Source organism: Pseudopodoces humilis, chromosome 8 (assembly GCF_049639895.1).
Source record: "Pseudopodoces humilis isolate 2021_Gansu_Grassland_sample_001 chromosome 8, ASM4963989v1, whole genome shotgun sequence".
In the NCBI taxonomy this organism is placed as follows: domain Eukaryota; kingdom Metazoa; phylum Chordata; class Aves; order Passeriformes; family Paridae; genus Pseudopodoces; species Pseudopodoces humilis.
The window spans coordinates 34,641,837-34,664,011 of NC_142207.1; the positions used below are offsets into that span (position 1 = coordinate 34,641,837).

At 38.0% G+C, this 22,175-nt stretch overlaps 1 protein-coding gene across 1 annotated transcript in view; it reads left to right on the forward strand.

Moving 5' to 3' along the window:
- Nucleotides 1-22,175, forward strand: part of SPAG16 (sperm associated antigen 16) — a 360,532-nt gene that overhangs the window by 35,167 nt on the left and 303,190 nt on the right. The window contains exon 10 of the mRNA XM_014257754.2: nt 14,707-14,837. Coding sequence (XP_014113229.2) covers nt 14,707-14,837 — 131 coding nt within the window. The remainder of the gene's footprint in view (nt 1-14,706; nt 14,838-22,175) is intronic.

Here is a 22,175-nt window from a genome sequence, read left to right on the forward strand (position 1 = left end):
AGATGCTCTCTTGAGTTCCAGGCTATAGGGCTTTGGCAGCTGTTTATTCTGCTGCTCCTGTTCTGTTGTTGGCTTAACTTCCCTTGCTCTGATCCTGCCCCTCCAAACTCATAGTTCATGACCAATTCCTGCCTGCCACTGAAGCTGTGAAGAACAGTGTGTGCAGGCTTGCTTTGATTTCAAAAATTCACCCAGGCTAAAATAATTTGGGAAGTAACAATAAAGAGAAGCTGATAGGGCTTTGTTGGCATAATTGTTTATAAAGTTTTGTTCTATTTTAATAGAAAAAAGACAGACAATTATGTACTTACTGTTTCATTACACAGTTTATAAAAATAGTGAGGGGGGAAGGCTGACAATATTTGGAGCACATTTAAGGATAATTGGAGAGGTCCTGTGTTGTATTTATTACTCCCGTATTGTTTTTAAAAACACAACCAGACAAGCTAACACACTCACATATATTGTTAGCCTTGGTGCTAACACCAAGTTAAAAATCAGTTCACTGATTTTTGGTCTGGGAGTCATAGCAAGGAGCTCCTTACAGTCTGTAGTTTATTTCCATTTTTGTCAGGGTACACATCAAGAAAGCTTCCAGCCACCATCTGGTAATGTGTATGAGTGGAGAGCCTCAGTGGCAGTAAAAGAGGCTGGCTGTGCCAAGGCTGTGGCTGGGAGCTTAGTCAGAACATGCTAACACCTGTGCAGGGGACTATTCTTATCAGCTGTGTCAGCTACTCTGCAAGGCTCCAGGCTGGCTAGCATTTTATACCTTTGGAAGTGGTCCTTTTCTGTTTCTTTGTATTAAAAAGTTTGGGTTTTTATATAATCTGGGAACATCAGGAAAGCTTTTAAATTAGATATTTGGAGGTGTCAGTGTTGTTCCTGACATTACAAATCCTGAGTTTATTACTTTTAAAGATCTTTTTACTAACTGAATTAATTCATTGTGAATTTCCTGTCAGAAGTTACTGTAACAAAGATAATGAGAGGAAGCAAGGAAAGGGTGACCTTTTAGCCCCTCTTTGCAGCCAAGTATATTTGAGCATCACTTTAGTGTGTCATTGGATTTTTCCAGTCATCACACAGCTGAGGTTTGATTTTATTAGTGCTCTCTTTTTGGTGAGCCTGTATCAACTCTAATTTACCTATTACTTTTAGCTACACAACTATGTGCCTGTGAGAGGTTGATGTACTTGTAGTCTGCATTGTCTTATAGCTGCACACCCAATCATTGAATGTCATTTACCAAGGGGTTTCAACCTTTCAGGTTTGTTTTTTGTTTTCTATTTCTCAAAATAGTGTCTATACGTTTAGGAGATACTAGTATTTAAAGCTCTGCAAAGGTGTCCAGGTTCCCTGCCATGGAAGTTAGTAGGAATAGGTCATGGAATCATTGAGTGGATTGAGTTGAAGGTACATTAGATGCCTAAATGGTTTTGAGAATTTAAGGCTTATGTGCTACGACTGGGCAGATAATACTGTCTAATATATTTTCTAAGCATAAATAGCCAGCTTCTGTTTAGAGTCAGCTAACATTATATAGTGGTGCACTGTAAATTAATTTCCTCTGGTAATTAGTACCATAATAATCAGTCAAACAGATATAATGTTGCCAATGGTGAGGTTCCAATTCCCTGCCACTATTTTCTTTTCTCCCTTCTTCTTCCATTCTTTGGAGAAAATAATCCATTTTCATGGTGGTTCCTGTTTTCTCCTGGAATGATGAAGTGGGTAGGGTGGCTGTGGGTTCAAATCCACGCTCTTCAGTGCCAGGAAAGCTGGGGCTGCATTAGCATGTGTGAGGCACAGGATCTTAGATGAGTATGTTCCAGGAAATCTTTTCCCATTCACTTCAGAGTAAATATCAATTTCTGGGGGGAATTTCAACTTTGTGATGATTCTTCAGAATCCTGACAGCCTTTCTATATCTGAGACAGAATGCTGCTGGAATTGTAGAGGAATTCAGTAAGTTCAAGAAGTGTAAGTTTATTGAGCAATGGTCAGAATTTGTCTGCCTCTGCAGAGGACTTTCAGACTGTGCACTTCTTTTACAGTTACCCTCTAAACATTGTGTGGAAGGGTTTTCTCCAGTCCTGCTCAGGTAATACAGCAAGGCTGTGTTTGGGTTGGAGAAAGCTGTAATTCTGCTGCTGTGATAAAGACTTACTGCTCTGTGAATCACTGCATTTTTCCTTTCTGCTGATGTGTGCATGCAAGCTACAAGTCCACACACACACACATATATATATATATGTTGTAGGTGTCAGCGCAAAAAAAGTTGATTATATACCTAGACTTTCCATGCAGTGTTTTTTCTGTAGAAATTTGAACTGCTGCTCTCAGCTGTTACTTTGAAGTTTTCTCTTTGTGGTTGTTTCTTCCCCCCAGCCCTCTGAGGAAATATCCAGGCAAATCTGTGCTGTTTCATCCTCATGTCTTTTGTGTAATGTTATGACTGAAATGTTTTCATCCTCTAATTAAGAAGAAAAAACCCTGAAATTTTCAAGTGATTTTGATTTTCTGTAATTTTAGCAATGCATGTTCTGCTTTGTTCTTTACATTTTCTTTCGATTCTGAGTTAGAAAAGGAAATTTTTGGAGACACTGAACCCATCAGTTTGATAAAAGTGTCCAGAAATGTGACTAAGCAGTACTGAGGTTATAAACACACACAAAAAGTGTGTTCTTATTAGCAGTAATATCTTGGGTGAAAAAATCCAACATAGCTTAATTTAAGCATAGAAAGATGGAGTTAGACCCTGCTTCTCAAACATGATTAATTAACCTCTATTAATTATGCTCTTGCAACATTATTTATTTACTTATTATGATTTCTGACTAAAAAGACCCTTGAATTTCACTATAGGGTCCCCTCAGTGCAGTAAAACATCTGCAATCCAATACAAGACTTGGCACCAGGGAAGTTTTTTGTCTTAATAGTCTTTCTGGATAGCTTGTTAATAATTGAATGTAGAATGGGTGATTTTATAAGAGGTTTCTTAATTTTAAAATATGTTTTCTTCTAAATGTTTTTGTTCTGAATAAATAAAATAGTTTTAAGATGCTACTGGTCAGAATATAATCCTGAGAGAATGGTCCCTTTTTGAAATTCATTGCCAGTATATATTAAGTGTAAGTTTTTTTCCACTCCAGAATAAGGATGTGTACCTTTAAATGTGGTAATGATAGAAATTGAGAGGAATGCTGCTTGATGTGTTTGTAAGCATTACTTTATGTAGTTGAACTGCAGTCTTGATTGGGGCCTCTATTTTATTCCACAGTACAACAACAAAAAGAGGATCTTTAATATCTTAAGAAATTGCCGGTGTGATTCCAGTCAAATTCTCCATCTGGTCTGGAGGCAGAGTAATACTGAATTTTTCATCAGTTAGGAGCTGGAAGTTGGAGACTTTATTAGGATTTCCTTCAGGGCAAGTACAAAGGCAATCCAGTGGTGCAGTTTATGGCTTAAACATTACAGGCCTTGTATCTGATGTGCGGTAATAGCTGTGATCACATAGGAAAGTCGTTTAAAAACATCTTTACATGCTTTTAGTAACTGCAGTTCCTTCGAGTAGAAAACGTGATGGTGGTTTTCCAGTTTTACTCTTGCCAAATACTGCCTTCAATACCTGCAGAGAGGAGGCAGAAGCACAAGAACAACAAATGAGGTGTCTATGTGACAACTGAGGGTATAAATGAAGGATTAAAGAAGGAGCTGACAGGTGAGGCAGATCACTTTGAAATGCATGCTAATGGGAGTGGGAGTTAAAAAGGGAAATGTGGCAGTGCAGGTTATCTCTTTGTGCATAACTGGAATAATTATGTTCCACAGAATTTTCCACACAGCATATAAGTACCTAGGAATGCATGGAAGCTGGAAAGGGAATAAGAGTGAAAGTTCAGTAAGAACATGGCAGATGACTGAACTGCAAGTCAAGAAAGAATGATACAGATTCTAGATCATAAATAAGGGGAGAGAAGATAATGATTTAGAGTTTTAGAGGACAGATAGTAGAGGGGGGAAAAAAGGCAAGTTAATTGTGTGTGGAAAGGGGTAGTGGAATTTGTGTGTTGTGAAATCAACAAAGAATGATAGGATTTCTGATACAGGGAGAACATTGCAAGGGAAATGTAATTTGCCTACTCCTTTCCACTTGGGTTAGCTCTAAAGAGGAATGTGTTAAAGTGAATTGTTACCCTAAAACTTCCCCTAAAATCACAGAGAAAGGTGCCATGAAGATGAGGTAGGACCTGGACTTTTACTAAAATAGGTTATTTCGTACAATGCAAGTTGGAGTGAAATTCAGGTTTAGCATTAATTACATTTCTGTGTGTGTTACTGCAGTGGGTAAGAGAGAATCCTCCCTGTTCAGACACACTCAAAGGGCAGTTAGGCATAATTGTATGGGCTGGGAATCAGGGATCAAGGATGGGTTTGAAACTCTGTAAGTTCTCAAGAGTTGTGAAAGTTAAAAGAAGCAGCCTTTGCTAGAGGAGTAGATGGAGGAAACAAAAGTAATAATTTAAGGTATAAGGATAGTTAAATTGAAAATGTACTTTCATAAAAAGCTGGGAGGTATGCCCTGTTTGCAGCATTTACTTATTTGATTTTACTTTAAACTGATTTTTTATGCTGCTAGGCCCTACTTCAGAATTCCTTGGAGTGTTTGCTTCTAAGGCTGCTTTTTCCACTAGCATCTCACTCCTCTTACCTCCAGATTGTCTTTAGTTTTCCTCAAATTATTTTCTCCAGAGTTATCTCTAGTAATGGCCCATGAATTAGAATGGGGGGTGCAGCCTGTGATCAGACAAATGGTAATTTTTTTTCTAGGTATTTCTGTTGTAGATTTCTGGTGGTGTCTCTTCAAGCATCACGCTGAAAACTGTGGCCAGTGAATTCTGTGAGGTTTTACCCACTTGTGTCTCAATCCTGGCTGTACCATCACCCTCTGAGTCCACATAGAAATATTGATATATAGCAGTCTTAAAAATTAGTAAAGGACATTCTTCACACTCACCCTGTGCTGTAGCTATCGGTGAGTGAAATTTGACATCTCCAATAAAAGCTTTGCAGCTGTTATGGCAGTGCCCAAGTGCCTAAATTTAGAATGAAATTGCAAGTTGTCTTGAATCTGTCCAGGGATGAACAGCTGGGGAGAATTGATTTTAGATATTCCTGCTGACTTGGCCAGAGAGGATGGAGCAGAGAACTTCTGTATATGAACAGGTTTGGACAGAGACCAAAAAAAAAAAAAAAGACAAAATAACCCCTAGTTCCATCTCAAACTTGTGTGGGTTTGAGGGGCTAATGGTAATAAAAAGCAATATAAACTGCTACTTACATTCTTACTAAGGATATATAATGTTGAATACAGAAAAAGAACAGATCCATTGGGTAAACGATTGCTGTTTTTCAGTGTAAATTCATTTTAAGTCCCCATGCCATCTGTCCTAACTCACATGAACAAATTGCCTTTCTATTGAGAGTACATGGGCTAGGTTTCAAGAATTGAATAAAAACTTGTAGTTTCTGCTATCCCACTTGAAAGCTCAGTGTTTCAATTTTGTAACTTGGGAGTCAGGTGGTGATAAACTCCTGGCTTTTTGTCTGCTTCCTTTGTAAGAAATTGTTGCAGGGGGATTGTGCCAGCAATCTGTGGTTACTTTCAAGACTGTATTTAAGATATAAAAAGTGACTCAAGAAACAGAGAAACAAAATAATAGAACTGAAAACTAGAAATAATCAGCACTATTATCAATACAAATTATCCCATGATTGTAGAAGATACGGCTGTGGAATTGTACAAAATCAATGTAAATAATGTCACTAATATGTTCAAGTCTGACATGAAGCCTTAAATGGAGAATAATCAAATGTATTCAGAGATATTTTTTTTTCCTTATAAAATATTTAGCATTTTTATATATGATTTGTGGTAAAAAAAGAATCTTACAAATCTGATTTGTGTTTGAGTTAGAGTTACTGATAAATTTATCAAATGACACACTGGTGAGGTCTTTTACCATGAAGAGACCAAGAAAATGAGGAGGGGAAGTCTGGATCACTTGGTAAACAAAAGAGAAACAAAAATATACTTTTTTACTTTGCTTTTAAAGTTCACAGAATCACAGGATAGTTTGGCTTTGAAGGGACCTTTAAAGGCCATTTAGTCCAGCCCTCTGCAGTGAGCAGGGTAATCTTCAACTAGAACACGCTTAATTAGGGCGTTCTTCATCATTGACTGTGACAAAGGGGACAAAATGTACCCTTAATAGCAGTGTTTACTTAGCAGACAGAAGAATAATAGAATTTAGTGGATGAAAATTGGATCTAAGGACATTGTGGGTTAGAAATATAGTTGCTTTTTAATAGAGAATGTAGTTAGGCATTTCACAAATGTACTGGCAGTTGCAGTCAGTCTTTCAGTCTTGAAAAAATCGACAATTCCTAAATAATGGATTTTTTTAAAGCTGTGTCTAGCTCAAGTAGAAATTTAGTTCAAGGAAGTGCAGAGGCCTGGATTTTATGTGGCCCAAAATCAATTACAGACATTTTGGGTCTGGTTTCATAATCTGCCTTGCTGAATCTAGAGCAGACTGACTTCATCACACCTCAAGGCACTTTTTACCAGTTGCAGTTTCACTACTGGCATGTTTGTGAAGTCAGCCTGGCAGTACCTCTTTTATGTTCTGCTGTATCCACTTCCTGCAGTGCTGAAAATATTTCTGGTGGTTAACAGTGATAGATAACCAGCTTTATCACTGTTTGATAAAGTACTTATTGCTTACAAGTACAGTAATCAATTAATTAGCTCTTTATAATAAAGAATCCATTTCTCTGCAGTATTGACAAGCTGATAGCTTTGTACCTGCATGTCAGAGTACTCTTACAGCATTGTTTTCATTATTTCTCATTATGTGGAGCTTGGGATAATGGTTACTGGCTGTCCTGAAATGGAGTCAGGATGATGAACAGCCAAGGCGGCGGGAGTATGGACGGCATCTGTAAGGCATAATTACAAATAAATCAATAACTAATGGCCCCTGAATGTGTTTACCCGTTCATTGTAGTGATGTATGGACCTCTGTAAACCCTGGGTGCCTTATAACAGTTATTGAGATGATTACAGTGGGTATTTTGGCCCTGGCAGAAATTAGTGTATCCAGGCTACTGAGAATGTAAACACAGTTTCAGAGCTTCCCGACAGTGCATGAGAAGCAGAACAATAATTTAAGGAAAAATAAAACTTGTTTGTTAATATTTGGAAAATTAATAAAAGAACAGCAGAATTTAGATCTTATTTGCACCCTTAGCATCTATGTTTGGATATTATTAATGATAGGAGAGCCTTTGGGAGCAGATATTTTTTGTTGTTAGAGGTGCAGGTGAGATCATGTAGAAAGAAATTTAAAAAAAAATACTTTTCTACAGTCTTTCACAGTACATGTTTTAGGAATCAAATCAAAGTGAATTCAGCTGAGTTGTCCTCTGGAACATCTGTGGACGAATGGATAGTCTTGTATTGGTTGTACTGATGTTTTCTTGGAGAAAAACAAGAAAGCATCTGGATTTCGTAGTTGATTCTACAGTGGGATACTTCTGTGGTAGAGAAAATTCACATTAATCACTATGAAAATAAAAAAATGTATATATAAAAAGATAATATTGCAATGTATTTTGGAGTGTGTCAGAAAACTGAAGTAACTTGATGTCTATCATTTAATCAGCATTGCCTCTTTAACATGATAAATTGTGTGGCATATGCAGCAAGTGCTGCTATAGCTTAAAATATTGCTGATGTTTAATTGCACCCTAATCAAAATTTAAATCTACAAAATAAAATTATAATTGGAAGAGGTTTCTATATTTTATTGCACTGTTGTTTATTTTAACATTGGTCATAAATTTAGTTAATTTTTTTTTCTTTTTTCTTTTTCCAAACATAGGCCTTTTAAAGGAAGGGATGGGGAACATCTTTGGGAATACCACACAGTTATTTGTGACTTAGAAAACTGCCATGAAAATCGGCTGCATGCCTCATATCTTGATAATTTATTGCAGCATTTTCATAGATGTTGTTTTACTTCTCCTTGCAAAATGATCAAGCTGAGTTTTGTCACAGTGTTTGCAGTTGTTTAAGTAAGATGAAGTTATATACATAGCTCTGTGTACATCTCTATTGTATGAACAGATTGTTTAATTACCTGTGAGATATGTAATGCTGTTTTGAAAACCACACAGGAACGTGTTCTGTTGTTACAATGTGGTGATGAGATGATGATGAGAATCAGGGTGGCAAACTGGAAATTACTAGCAGTAAAATAATACTGGATTTATCTTTTCACATGTGATAAACTTACATTCATAACTGCTGTTAATGGTAACCAGAAGTAGATATTTAAAATCTGGACATATCAGTACTGGTATAGACTTTGTATCTTAGAGTTGTAATAATTTTAAATTAAGAAATTAATTTCAATTGCATGTATTAAGTTCAATTCCCACCATGAGGGAGTAGTAAATTAAAAGTTTGATGATCATTGTATCACTTTGTTGGAACTGTAACTGAACTTAGCACACAGAATTACTGTACATTCATGTTCTGGAATAATTTACTGTGACTCTTCACTCATCTTGTTGACTCAGCAGAGATTGGTCATGCAATTTGCCGTGACAGAGAAGAGTAATCAAAAGAAGGGGTTGAAATACACTTGAGGATGTAGCTGAGATGGTAGAGGTGTTGAAAGAAGGCTACATGGGGTATTTCTGTACAGCAGAGATATCCTTTTGAACACAGAATGGGTGCTCAAGGAATGTTGGAGATTTTTTAAGGATTGTTCCTTCTCTGGAGAAATTATCTGTTTATCTCTATAAAGCTTAAACCTTTGTCTTCCACTCAGTGTGGGTGCAGAGTATCTTAAACCTACTCCTTCTTCTATGGTCAGTCTGAGCAAGGCTCAAGGAGCTCCTTCGTGTTTCTCTGGTCACAGAGTCCCAGAATGGTTTGGGTTGGAAGGGACCTTAAAACTCATCTCATTCCATGTCCTGCCGTGATCAGGGACACCTTGCACTAGACCAGGTTGCTCCAAGCCCCATCCAGCCAGGCCTTGGACACTTCCAGGCTTGTCCTATGACTCCAAGCTCTGAGTCCTCTGGGCAGCTCACTGGGCTGGTGCCTCTAGCACACAGATTATGTTCCAGTCTCCACACTGGAGTGTCATGTTCATCCTTAACAGCATCAGCCACAGCTGTGTTGCTTTAAACTGAGAAATGTGATTTACTGGGGCATTTGCAAGGAACTGTTAAAGTTTGAGCAGAAGCTAAAACATTGCAGTAGTTTTATTTCTTTAGTGCTGGGCAGTATGCTTGGCATAGAGTAAATTTTTTCATTTTATACTGTTACTTTCTGAAATAGTGGTGATAAAGTTAAACAAGCCCTAGTGCTGAAAACTGGAAGAAAACTACTGCCAGTGAGGGATCTTTCTATAATTGTTATCTTCCTCTTAGTTTTTCAAACCTCTCTGATTATTAATTATATCTGGCTAATCAAATCTGGTTTTAATAGCTGCAGTAAAAGAAACAAAACCAGTGAAGTGCAGCAGCTTGAAGCTTATCCTTTTGACAGTAGAAAATAATTGCAGTGTATTTATCAGTGAGTGCTAATGAGAGCTCTAGTCCAAAAGTGATTGAGTGTCTGTGGCACAGTTAGACATTGAGTAGTAGAGCTTTCTAGTTTTTTATTGCACAGGCAATGGCTTGACTTGATGTGGCAGAGCCTTAAAACTGACATTGTCAGGAGCAATTTCAAGTGCAAATTTAGTGTTAACACCAGTTCACAAACTGTCTGAATACCTACACTAGCCCTGAATTGGAAGACAGAACAGTTTTGCTATTGCCTTTTTTTAATTAATCTGGCTTTTACTACCTATTACATATTATCTTCATGTTTATTTTATTAAAAAAAGAGAAAAATGTCAGGGTTATAAACTGAATAAGGAGGAGTTATGTGGCCACAACCTTTGTAGCTGAGTTTTATGGTTTTTATTAGCAAGCCAAGCAAGATGGAGCAGGCAATAAAAGTTTTACTACACTCTCCTGCTATTGCTTTCAACTTCCTTTCCTTACATTTCAGATGTTTATAAAATAATTGTGATTATGATTAACATAATAAAATAATGTGTGAATGTGTTGTATTGTGGTTACTATAGACACTGGAGCATTTTGAAATTGAATTGTTTTAGTGTGCATTGTACAACAGTGCCTACTGACTGTTTCACTGATGCATTTGCTCAGTGGGTGCATGACATACCTTCATTTCTTTATACTCTGCTAGAAATGGATACCCTGTCCCTTCAGTTACAAGAAATATGAAAACAAACTAAAATCATGTGCTCAGCTACTATACTAGATGTCAATTTTCTGTCACTCTTGCAGCAAAGCTTTTAATATTAGTTTAACATTTTCCTGCTTAGCATTTGGTTCCTTCCTAGGTAGAGCCGCCTACCTCAAGTGCTCCAAAACGGAGCTGCTGAGAGAACAGAAAAAATAGAAAAACAGAGACAGTGTTGATTCTTGGGTGAGAATTGAGAATAGAATATTTCCTTGAAAATATTTAGGGATACAAGTTAGGCTGTCTTGCTGAATCTTGGACACAGACAGTGACTACGCCCTAAGAGGAACTTAATTGTCATTGTTTCACATTTCTCAAAAAATATTTAGTATTTGCTTTTTAAATTGAATGTATGGATGCACCAGCACCTGTGACTGTGCTCCTTGTACATGGGTGAACTCCAGTCTTAGAACGACCTTAACAGCTTTCAGTTTGGAACTGCTGATGATAATGGTCATTAATTTTTGCAAAAAGAAAAGCTTGCTCCTTCTCCTCCCTCACTGAAAGACAGTGATCACTCACTAATTTGCTGTCTGATAGCCTTTGCCTCGCATAAGATTGCTCTATTTTTCTTTTGGAATTAAAGTATTTCAGAGTGAAGCTGCTTCTTCAATTGACTTCATTTTTTAACATCTGACTAAGGAGGAAGTTAACACCACCTGTAATAATGATATAGACAAGGCCAAGCTGTGATTTAGACAAACTGATTTGGATGTTTTCTATTAAACTCTACTACATTTTTCCCAGCTCTGAAATGATTTACATCAGTTTCACTTATCTATTCATTGCCTTCTGTATGTTTTGACAAATGTCTCGCTTGTGTCTTTCTTGAGGAAAAAGAAAGCTGTAGACTTGCTCTGAAGAGCCCTGCTATTGGAAGAGAAAAGGCAGTCTTACTGGAAAAATTTAAGAGAGGACAGAAAAGAGATATTTCTAATAGCTTTATGGGTAAATTTTCTTGATTGCTTGACAGTTTGCATGAAGGTAAGGTTTTTTATCTTATAAGGGGAAATTAAGGAATGGTTTGAGACTCCGAAGATACAGTTTACAAGCTGTCCTAGAGAATTTCAGCTTGATCTGGGGAAAATCACTGAATCCTCTTATGGTTCAGGTTATTAAATTAAAAGAAAAAATAAATGCAACCAAAAAATCCCCTACAAACAAAAGACAAGTTCCTCTCTTCTGGTTTGTTTTTTGTATGTGAACCTGTGAGGTCTTTAGGAATGAAGTGCCTTTATGACTTCACACAATCCTGACTTCTGTAGCCTTCTGTCTTCTGATATTTTAGACAGCTATGGAAATACTGTGTGTAAATGGCCCAAGAGTCATGGCAACTTTTTGTGAGTGGCTGATAGTTGTACCTGTGATTTTAGATAACAGAGGGAGTATACTGTCAAAGGGACAGTTTGGTCAGGGACCAGGTACCATTTACCCTGGTCAGTGACTGAGGATGTGCATTCAGAAGGGTTTTGGTTGATAGAGATTTTTCCTAGGACACTCTTTTGAATGTTCTGTTCCTTGTCTTTGATGATACAGTAATAGGATGTTTAATGTCACAGGCAGGAAGTGCAGTGTTTTATATGGATATATAAAATATGGGTATAAGAGGAAGTGATTCCTCTGTTATATGGATAAAAAGAAGAGAGAAGCTTGGTAGGTTTTTATTTTTGTCATGGTACAAATGACCCATACATAGCAGATAAAGGAGTGAACAAAACCACAGTATTGCTTTGGCTCCTTAGCACTCAGGATGTTTTCCTGAATTTTGGCTTGCCCATTCTGAAGGAACATCAAGACTTTGCAGTCAATGCCTGTAAAAATTTCACAAGCCTTGTTATGCAAGGTCTCAACTTGTGTAATGGATTCTCTTTTACCCTTAGGATTTAGCAATTGGAAATAATAGGATAAGGATTAAATAATGAAACTGGATTGCCTAAGTCTGTTAGGGGAGAGGAGATATCTTTGTGTAAGTGTTATTGAACAGTTCTATTGTAGCAAGTTTTTAGGATAATAATACCCCATTTATTCCACAGTGAGAAATATTTGTGTCTGGGGAAAAAAGTCACACTGTGACTTCTACCGGTGCTCCCTGGGGAGCTATTGAAATCAGCATTTCTTCTATGACAAGTGAGACCACTGTTGATGCCAGTGGGAGCCATAGGTATGAATTATCTCAGCTGAGGCCGTGTCTCCTGCCCTGGTAGAATACAGGATTACCTCTTCAAATAGTGGAAAAGCTATACTTCCAGAAATATTTCAGATCCTCACAACGAAGTAATAGAAAAACTAGTATTTTTATATTATTCTCTTTTTACTATGTTTTTTTAATGTTACAGCAATCATTTACAGCATTATCTCCTGAAGTGTAGTATCTGGGGATTTTTTCCTACTGAAGAGTGCAAGACTTCCTGTCACTTCTATTCAGAGAGCCTTGTCTTTCCTAGGTTGTTTCACTCTGAAATGAGTAAGTCTGGTAGTGTTTACTCACTGGTTGTGTTCCAGAAAGTGAATGAGAACAATTTGCAAAAAGAATGCTGATTTTATGCCTTTGTTATGCTATAATCAGAGTTGTTCAAATTTATAAATCTTGAAAGGTAGAACTTTGTACGACAAGGAGTACAGAAAGCTTCCAAGAGTTGCATAGAGGTACTGACACAAATCTTTAATTAATATCTTTACTCATTTTAGTGTGTGTGTATAATAAGTATCATAATTGTTCCTAAACTTGCAAAATCTATGGATTTCTCTTCATCCAGAGATCTTCAAGAATATTATAGTTGAGACACAGTCAGAACTTGATATGCAGTTGTATTAAAATGTGGAACATTAGCCACAAACACATTCCTTGCTGGATTAACAATGCCAGGTTAAAGTAATCTTTATGTATTTGCACTTGACATATTTATTTTCCAATTCTGAATATTCCATATTTATTACTTTTGATTTTTCCAAAAGTAGGTATCTTGCTAGTATCTGTGTTAAGCAAAGGATGACTTTGATCATTTTCTCTCCATGATTTTCAGATTCTGTCTTCCTCCCCAGTCAGAGAAGAAAGACTGTTGTCTGATATTAGTCAGATATTGAAAGCCTCTACTGTTCCATGGATTTTAGAGTGGTTTTGTTAGGCTGTGCCTGCTATTGAAGCCACAGTCCACTGGAAAATATCTTCCAGGTCTTGTGTCTGGAATAGATGTGCTCAAACTGATCATAAAGTCATTGCATCATCTAAGCTTAATGTTCTTCATAAATTTGGCCTGGGTTAATAGCACTCTTGCAGGACAATTCAGTGTGTAGAACTTCTGAAATTGAAGACAAACAGATATTCTTTTGCTACTTTGTAGTTGGGAGATTTGCTTTATGCTCATTCCTGAAATCATCAGGAAACAGGATGGCTGCTATCAAGTTTAGTGCAAACAAATATTAAAAAGACTTAGTGGTTATCCCTGCTGTGTGTGTGTGTTTTCATATTAAAATATAGTGATTTTATTCCCTCTTTAATCTTAGTGTTTGATGGGTATTTTAAAAAGTACAGTGATTTCAGTCTCCTTTAAAGCTTCTCACAGCAGGATGTCCTAAAATGCTGCAAACAGTAACCATCAGCCAGATCTTCAGCAAACTGTGGCATCTTGGGTAGTGGTTTTGTAATGACTGGTTTAGTCTTTAAGATATATTGTGCACAGTTACCCTCCTTACATTCTTTAATGACAATCTATTTTTAATAAAGAGATTTAGTTTGGTAAATTGGAGCTAGTAATCTAGTCTGCTGATTAATCTTAGGAAATATCTTAAACCACACCAATGGAAAATGAGGCTGTATAAATTAGGTACATGTATTTTGACTTTTTAATTGGCATTATACTTAGAAGAAAGGCCTTTTGAAGAATACAGCACCTTTGCCTCTGGATGCAACTCGTGGAGCTAACCTCCCATGGAAAACAGGGATAGAAAATAAATAGGGCATGGAAAAATGGGAAATAACTCATGCCAGTAATCTTGCTGAGGGGTTTGATATTAACCTTCCCAGTTCTAGTCCTGTGTTTTATGTCAGGCCAGTTAAATAGTGATATAATTTGAAAAGAACTAATGATTGGTGTTCAATTGTTCTGCCTGCAGTGAGCTTTAATAATATGTATCAAAAATTAATAAAATCAGGACAACAGCGATTTAAAAAATTATGAAAATCGAATAAGGGAGAAAAAACAGAGTGGAAAAATAAGATAAATTTGGTTTTTCAAAATAGTAATATACATAGATAAGTTGTGTGAAGTTATGCAGGATTTCTGAGAGTTAATAATTTTGGTTTTCTACAGGATTCAGAGTTCCCTGTTGATCATGAAGGGACCCCATTCTTTGAGCATGCTAAAGAACACACTCAGCCCCTGAAATCTGGACAGTATCAACTGAGCAGCATTTTGAAGGTGCACGACTTTGCAGTGAGCTGGTAGGAACCATGAACAGTAGATTAATTTTATTATGTACGTGTGGAGTTTTATTTTTCAACAGGTCATCAAGAAGCATTTACTGTAAGGAAATATCTGAAGAATTACCAGCAGTAGTCAAGGGGGTGTCCTCTCTGAAGGATGTGAAAGTGGAAAAACTGATCATGAAATGCAGTGGGAGCGTAAATGCAGTAAAACACTTGGGCAGAACTGTTTACAGATAGAAATTTATCTTTCATGTAGGAAAGGTGGGATTTGGTTACTAGATATAAAAACAGAAACCTGAGATAATTGTAAACTCAGGTTCCAGGAAACTGAATTATAGTGCTGAATATTTTTCCAATTTGTATTTGATTGCAGTTTATTCCCCTGGGTCAAAAATCAGAAGAGTTTAAATTTAGATTGGCTTGTAAACCATTACATTTCAGGGCTTGCTAGCTACAGCTGAGGAAGAATGAACCTAAAAGTAATTTTTTATAAAGTAAAAGTGACAATTCTGACACACTGACTAAATTTGAATAGATTTTTAAACGGATTAAAAAAAATCTGCACACATTTAATACTTATAATGCAGAGGTCACATACACTTGCTTTTGGTGACTGTCCACATTTTGCAGTAAATTACTACTGCAGTGCTGTGACTTTTGGCCTCCATGAACAGGATTCTGCTTAGTCTCCCAGATGCTCAGTTTTTGGGTTTCTGTCTGGTTTGCATAACTTTCTCCCAGATTACATTGTGATATTGGTCTAAGTACAAAAGAGAACTTGCAGCTGGTATTTCTGTGCTGCTGCTTCTTGGAGGAGGCCAAGTCCACCCAAATATTAATGTGTTCTTTGGCTTATCTGAAGGACACCAGGTTCAAGAATCAGGTGTGTGTAAAAAAATACAAACCAGGAAGAAAACCAGTCTGGAGAAAGAAGACAATTCTTCTAGACAAATCTTCTAGAAACTAGACAAGATTTTTGGTGAACTGGGTGGAATAAGCATCCACCTGTGACCTTTCCAGGCTGCAGCAGTACAAGCTATCACAGGCAGCAGAAGGTCAAGTCATCATTTCCTTGCTGTTGTTTGCCTTGTTAAAAGTCTGCCTTTACCTGTAGAGAAAGCCAGGTTTCAGCTGCAAAGTACTTCTGAATGTTACAAACTACTTGTGAATCTAAAAGTATTTAATATGTAACTGAAAATATTAGAAACCGTGGTTTAGTGAGGAAAGGGCTTCTTTAACAAAGTTTTTCTATTATTTTGTAGCTGAACAACAGCAGATAAATATGGTCATGTAAGACTATGCCTTGTTTTCTTTCTCTTTCTTGAATTACATTTTTATATCATTCCTGTAGATCCTTATATCCAGTGTTTCTAGTTATTATAGTTATAGTCTAGCACAGATACTTAATGTGCTGAGAAATTCTAAGTATTTTTTGCAATTCATGACTGGAAATCACACCTTAAGGATACTCTGCCACTTCAGCAAGCAATTTTCTAGAATAAAAATAAATTGGATGTCTTTAAACTTACTTGGAAACACTTTAGAACTTGCTTGGAGAAACTATACTGTACTGAAACCATACTGAACAACTATACTGAAAGAAAACTGCCAGAGAGGATGTGTATTTAATTTTATATACTGAAAATACAATGTTGACTTTCATGTAAAGATGCTCCTTTAAAGAAAATCAGAGTCTGGGATAATGCTCTGAAAATAACTGAAATGCTTCTTTTTATATAAATAATATAAAATCATATAAAGAACAAGAGTTTTAAGATGTGCTTGAAAAAAATGTAAGCAATGCAACTGAACTTTTCATTTGCTTAAAAAAGTCTCTGTGAACATTGGAGGGGAGCATAGTTTCTACACATTTATCTATGTCTGAAAAAAACCCTTAAAACATATCTCAATTAACAAAATTTTTTCCTATCTGAATACTGCATCTTAAAATCAGCCTTTTTAAGTGATGGAATAGAGAGACTGTCTTATTTTTCTTGTTAGTGTTAAAGGCTCTATGGTAGCCTGCTTTGCCTTTTTTGATGGTGTTTCCTACAGTATTTTTTTAAACACCCTGCTCAGTTTCAAGCAAATTTGACAGAGGAATAACAGACTCAGGAAGTCCTGAGGCTCCCATGTATTTCAAGAGAACAGATCTCTGTTGAAGAAAGCATCACTTTTAGGATCCTTTTAGCTGCAGGTGACTGAGAACTCAGGGAAAAGAGAAGATGCAAATTTTTTGGGGGGAAGAGCTGCAAATGGAGCTCATACTTTATTAGATGCTAAAGGATCCAATCCTAAGGCACACAGAGCTTGGTTTTTTTGGGTTTTTAGTTTGACACAGCAGCTATTCAATTCTGAATCTAGTTTTCCAACAGGTTATTAAATGCATAAATCAAGATTTTTCAAAGAAGAATTACTTAGATTAAATTATCTGTATAGGGAATTAAATAAAAATAGCCCATCTAAAGAAATTCCGAATGTTCACTAATTGTATTTCTAGTAATTATAATTGGCTGTCTGATTTTACAGACACAAGGGGAAATCCATATGCACCAGATGAAAATTAATTTTTTCTTGTAGTTCATAGGATAGATAGAAAACATTCTGTTGACTTATGAGATCAAATTCTTCTCACCAGAACCAGTATATCAAAAGGACAGAGCAGAATATGGGTATTACTGGGTTCTTTTACATTTCTGTAGAAACTGGAGCACCTGCAAATCCAAATTCACAGATTGCACAAGCTCACATATATTAGTTCTTCAGACCTTCATCAGTATTCATTGAAATGCATCTTAGTGAAGGGGGAGGAAAAATCCCTTGGGAAGCCATGTTTATTTGCTGCTAAGCTGAATGATTCCCACTTCTCAAATCATCACATAGGCATTCCTTTTCTGCATTAAATTCACATTGCTCCAGTGTCCTTTTAAATATTCTGGTGAATCTTACTGTGCCTACAAGAAGCACTGTAATAAAATAGGAACTACAGTGGCTAAAGGATCTTCCTTAATCTTACTTGTCCACTTTCTCCTCACTTGCTTTCTGCATCTTTGCTGTAACCTTTTGTATCATTTGCCGTGGAAAATACCTCTGCAGCCACCGCATGCAATGCTACATCTGTTGTGGTTTATCTTGTCTTCACTTGGGAAAAGAAAGGTGCCCACACAAACAGTATTCAGTGCATTTTTAATGTTTAGCACAGCATTGGAAAACAGGAAAATGCCAGGTTTTATGGTGGAGAGATGAGTACCGGAGAGGAAGCTGAAAAATTTAGGAGTAATAATGTTGGCTTTTTTGGTAATTTTTTAAGAAGCTGTGGTCCTTCCCTTCCCTTCCCTTCCCTTCCCTTCCCTTCCCTTCCCTTCCCTTCCCTTCCCTTCCCTTCCCTTCCCTTCCCTTCCCTTCCCTTCCCTTCCCTTCCCTTCCCTTCCCTTCCCTTCCCTTCCCTTCCCTTCCCTTCCCTTCCTTCCCTTCCCTTCCCTTCCCTTCCCTTCCCTTCCCTTCCCTTCCCTTCCCTTCCCTTCCCTTCCCTTCCCTTCCCTTCCCTTCCCTTCCCTTCCCTTCCCTTCCCTTCCCTTCCTTTCCCTTCCCTTCCCTTCCCTTCCCCCACCCTTCCCTTCCCTTCCCGCACCCTTCCCGCACCTTCCCGCACCTTCCCGCACCTTCCCGAACCTTCCCTTCCCGCACCTTCCCTTCCCGCACCTTCCATTCCCTTCCCTTCCCTTCCCTTCCCGCACCTTCCCTTCCCTTCCCTTCCCTTCCCTTCCCGCACCTTCCCTTCCCTTCCCTTCCCTTCCCTTCCCTTCCCTTCCCTTCCCTTCCCTTCCCGCACCTTCCCTTCCCTTCCCGCACCTTCCCTTCCCTTCCCTTCCCTTCCCTTCCCTTCCCTTCCCTTCCCGCACCTTCCCTTCCCTTCCCTTCCCTTCCCTTCCCGCACCTTCCCTTCCCTTCCCTTCCCGCACCTTCCCTTCCCTTCCCTTCCCGCACCTTCCCTTCCCTTCCCGCACCTTCCCTTCCCTTCCCTTCCCTTCCCTTCCCTTCCCTTCCCTTCCCTTCCCTTCCCTTCCCTTCCCTTCCCTTCCCTTCCCTTCCCTTCCCTTCCCTTCCCTTCCCTTTCCTCCCCTCCCCTTCCCCCCCCTTCCCTCCCCTCTCCCTCCCTTCCCTCCTCTGCCCTTCTCCTCCCTTCCCTTCCCTTCCTTCCCTTCCCTTCCCTTCCCTTCCCTTCCCTTCCCTTCCCTTCCCTTCCCTTCCCTTCCCTTCCCTTCCCTTCCCTTCCCTTCCCTTCCCTTCCCTTCCCTTCCCTTCCCTTCCCTTCCCTTCCCTTCCCTTCCCTTCCCTTCCCTTCCCTCTCTCATATCCTGTTGGAAATATCACTGGCAGTCACTGCTTTCATGCACATATAATCAGAATTGCCATAGAATTTGTAAATATATGGCCTAATATAGGTCCCAGGGGACATTTGGATTAGATATCAGGAAAAATTTCTGCACTGACAGCACAGGCTGCCCAGGGCAGTGGTGGAATCACTGAAGTGTCCCTGGAAGTGTTCAGGAGTGTAGATGTGGCAGTTGGGGACATGGAGTAGTGATGAACCACACTGGAGCTGGGTTGGACTTGCTGATCTTTAGAGGTCTTTTCCAACCTTAGAAATTCTGTTATTCTATGGTTTAAACAGATGTTTCACCTACTAAGTGTACCTGCATAAATAGGAAATGTATATTATTCTTGTTTACATGTAACCTGATGTTCTCAAATCCTTTATCCTTGTTTGATAGTTTGTAAAAGAAAAAGATAGAAAATTGCTAATGCTCAGTCTAGGCACAGTAAAAACAGGAAGGTGGAGATAATAGTAAAGAAAAGCAAATACTAAATGTGTAGTGATTATCTCACATTTCCTGATTGGCCCAGTCATAGACAATTTTTCAGTAGGGTCTAATTCATCATTATATCTTACCCTATCTTTCCCCTATTTTTTATCAGTGGATTCCAGAGAAAATTTAAAAAACTTATCTCCTTGGGAACCATGCAAATTGACTTGCAGCATAAAATTGTGTAAGTGAAATTAAAGGTACAATCTTGTAGAGCCTTGTGCCAAGAGATGGAGGTAAGAAAGTACTGCAGAACCCCGGACTCTTTCCCTGTTCAGTTCACATTTACCACTTTTTCTCCTTAATAGCTGAGCACATACCTGCACACAGGTGTGCATCCACATCACACAGAGGAGCCAGCTATGCAGGGAAGAGAATCCTTTGCGTGTTGACATGAGGAAATTCTTTTGAAATAATTACAGCCTGAAGTTTGCTGTAAAGTGGATGGTATTGGTGTGCACTGTCTTTCAGAGTTCCAAGTTTTCCGTTTACTTGGTAAGGTGGTGAGACACAAGGAATTAGGCAGAGTGTGAAGAACAAGGTGTTTTGTTCCTGTTAGTCAGATTTGACACCTGCTCTGTAGTATGTTTTAGTCCTTTCTAGACATAACTCCCCATTTTCTTTTTCATTCCAAACTTTGGCTTCCTTAGAGTTACTTGTGGGAAGAGCAGGACATTGAACTTTTATTGTGTGTAAACAAAGTAGCAAAAGTAGCACAATGATTTTTAAGCAAACATCTTGGTAGTTCTTTTTGTTGTTGCTCCTATTTGCCAACAGCTCTGCATTGACACCTCAGAGCAGCTTTGTCATGGTCTGTCTTGGTATCTTTCTCTGTGATGTACACTGTAGAGTTCTGACAACAGTCACCCTGATGGTTTGCTGAGGCTGCTGCCTGTCAGGCTGACAAATGTTGTCTCCCTTTCTCATGTGTTCTGCCCATTTGTTTCCATCTTTCTGTTGCCTTAGAGCTGGTGAAGTAATGTCATTTTATTCTGTCTCTGAACAACGCCAAGCAAAATAGGGTCTGTCTACCAAGAGGTGATCAGTCATATGAACCTTTGTGTCCTTGTGTAGCACAAGGTAGGAAAGAGGATTCAAAGTCCAAAATTCATGAGGAAATTTCCTGTTGAAGAGTTTACTGAGGTAAAAAAATCATTACTAATTATATAAACCCTTCTCTTGCCTCCTAGGGCATTAGAAAAGATTTTTTTTATTAAATTACATTTTTCCATTAACAGTAAAACTTTTTAATTGTGCCATCATATGCTGATTTCTTGCATGAGTAGCCAGGGTGAATTGGAGATTTGCATTAGCAATATGAGCTGCTGCTTCATTTTCCTACAGAAATTATACCTGCTTTTAAAGGAATATGACACACAGGCATCTCTTGTATGAGGAAAATCAGAGAGAGCTGGGGCTGCTCAGCCAGGACAAAAGAAGACTCAGGGGCAGATCTCATCCATCAGTGAGCACAAATATTCAAGGGAGGGTTTTAAAAGGTGCTTGTAAACACACACATTAGTGTGTATAAATTAAATCTAATAATACTCACAAGTATATATGTACTATTAATTTTCACATCTGCTGAAGAAGGGTAGACAGTGCGTTGCAGGATTGGATTTTTATGTTTGCTGAAATATTCAAATACTCAATTTGGCCTCTTTTGAAATACTCATATTCTGTGTCTTTTCAAAAACAAAACCAGTATGAGTAGAAGCTTGGGTTAATTTTTATCTCCCTTGTATATATGACAATAAATTCCTGATTCTCATGTTTTATTTTCATGTCTCAATTTGATCAGCCTTTGAATATATTTGAAGAAACTAATGTTAGAGATGGTTACATGTAAAATTAACAAGTCACTTAGTGCATTTCCCAAGACACAAGGGACAAAACCCAGTAGCTCAGCTTGGATTACTCTGACAGATCATTCTGTACACTTGCAGTAAGGGTTTTCCTGATATTTTAAACATCTAACTTTCCCAGATAAACCTGTCAAGTATTTTAGCATCAAATTAAAGTTGTTAATAAGTTTTTTATCTCTCTTTGCCATATAGAAAACCCAAGGACTTTCTTTTGAAAAATTCTTGCATTAACACCTTTTTTTTTCCCTATCACTGGCCTTTATGAGTAATATAAATGTGTGTTTAAACTGCACATGAAGTTCTTACCCTCCTGCAAAGAACAAGTGACAAATAATCCTAAAACCTGCAAGTGTGGGTACACTCCACATCACTTACAGAGGTTGGGAAGAATTCAGGTGTGTGTCCTGCGTGTTCTTATGTCTCCAGCAGTCCTGTGGGACATCATTATCCTCTTGTGAAATCATTCCTGCAAGATTGCCCCAGTGGAAGATCCAGGACTTGAATTCATGTCTCTGAGTCACAGTTCAGAGCTTTAACCCTTGATGTCACAGTATCACTGTTTTCTATAGAAATTAAGTTAGTTTCTGTCTGCTTTAAGGCCCATGTTGTAATGGAGACAT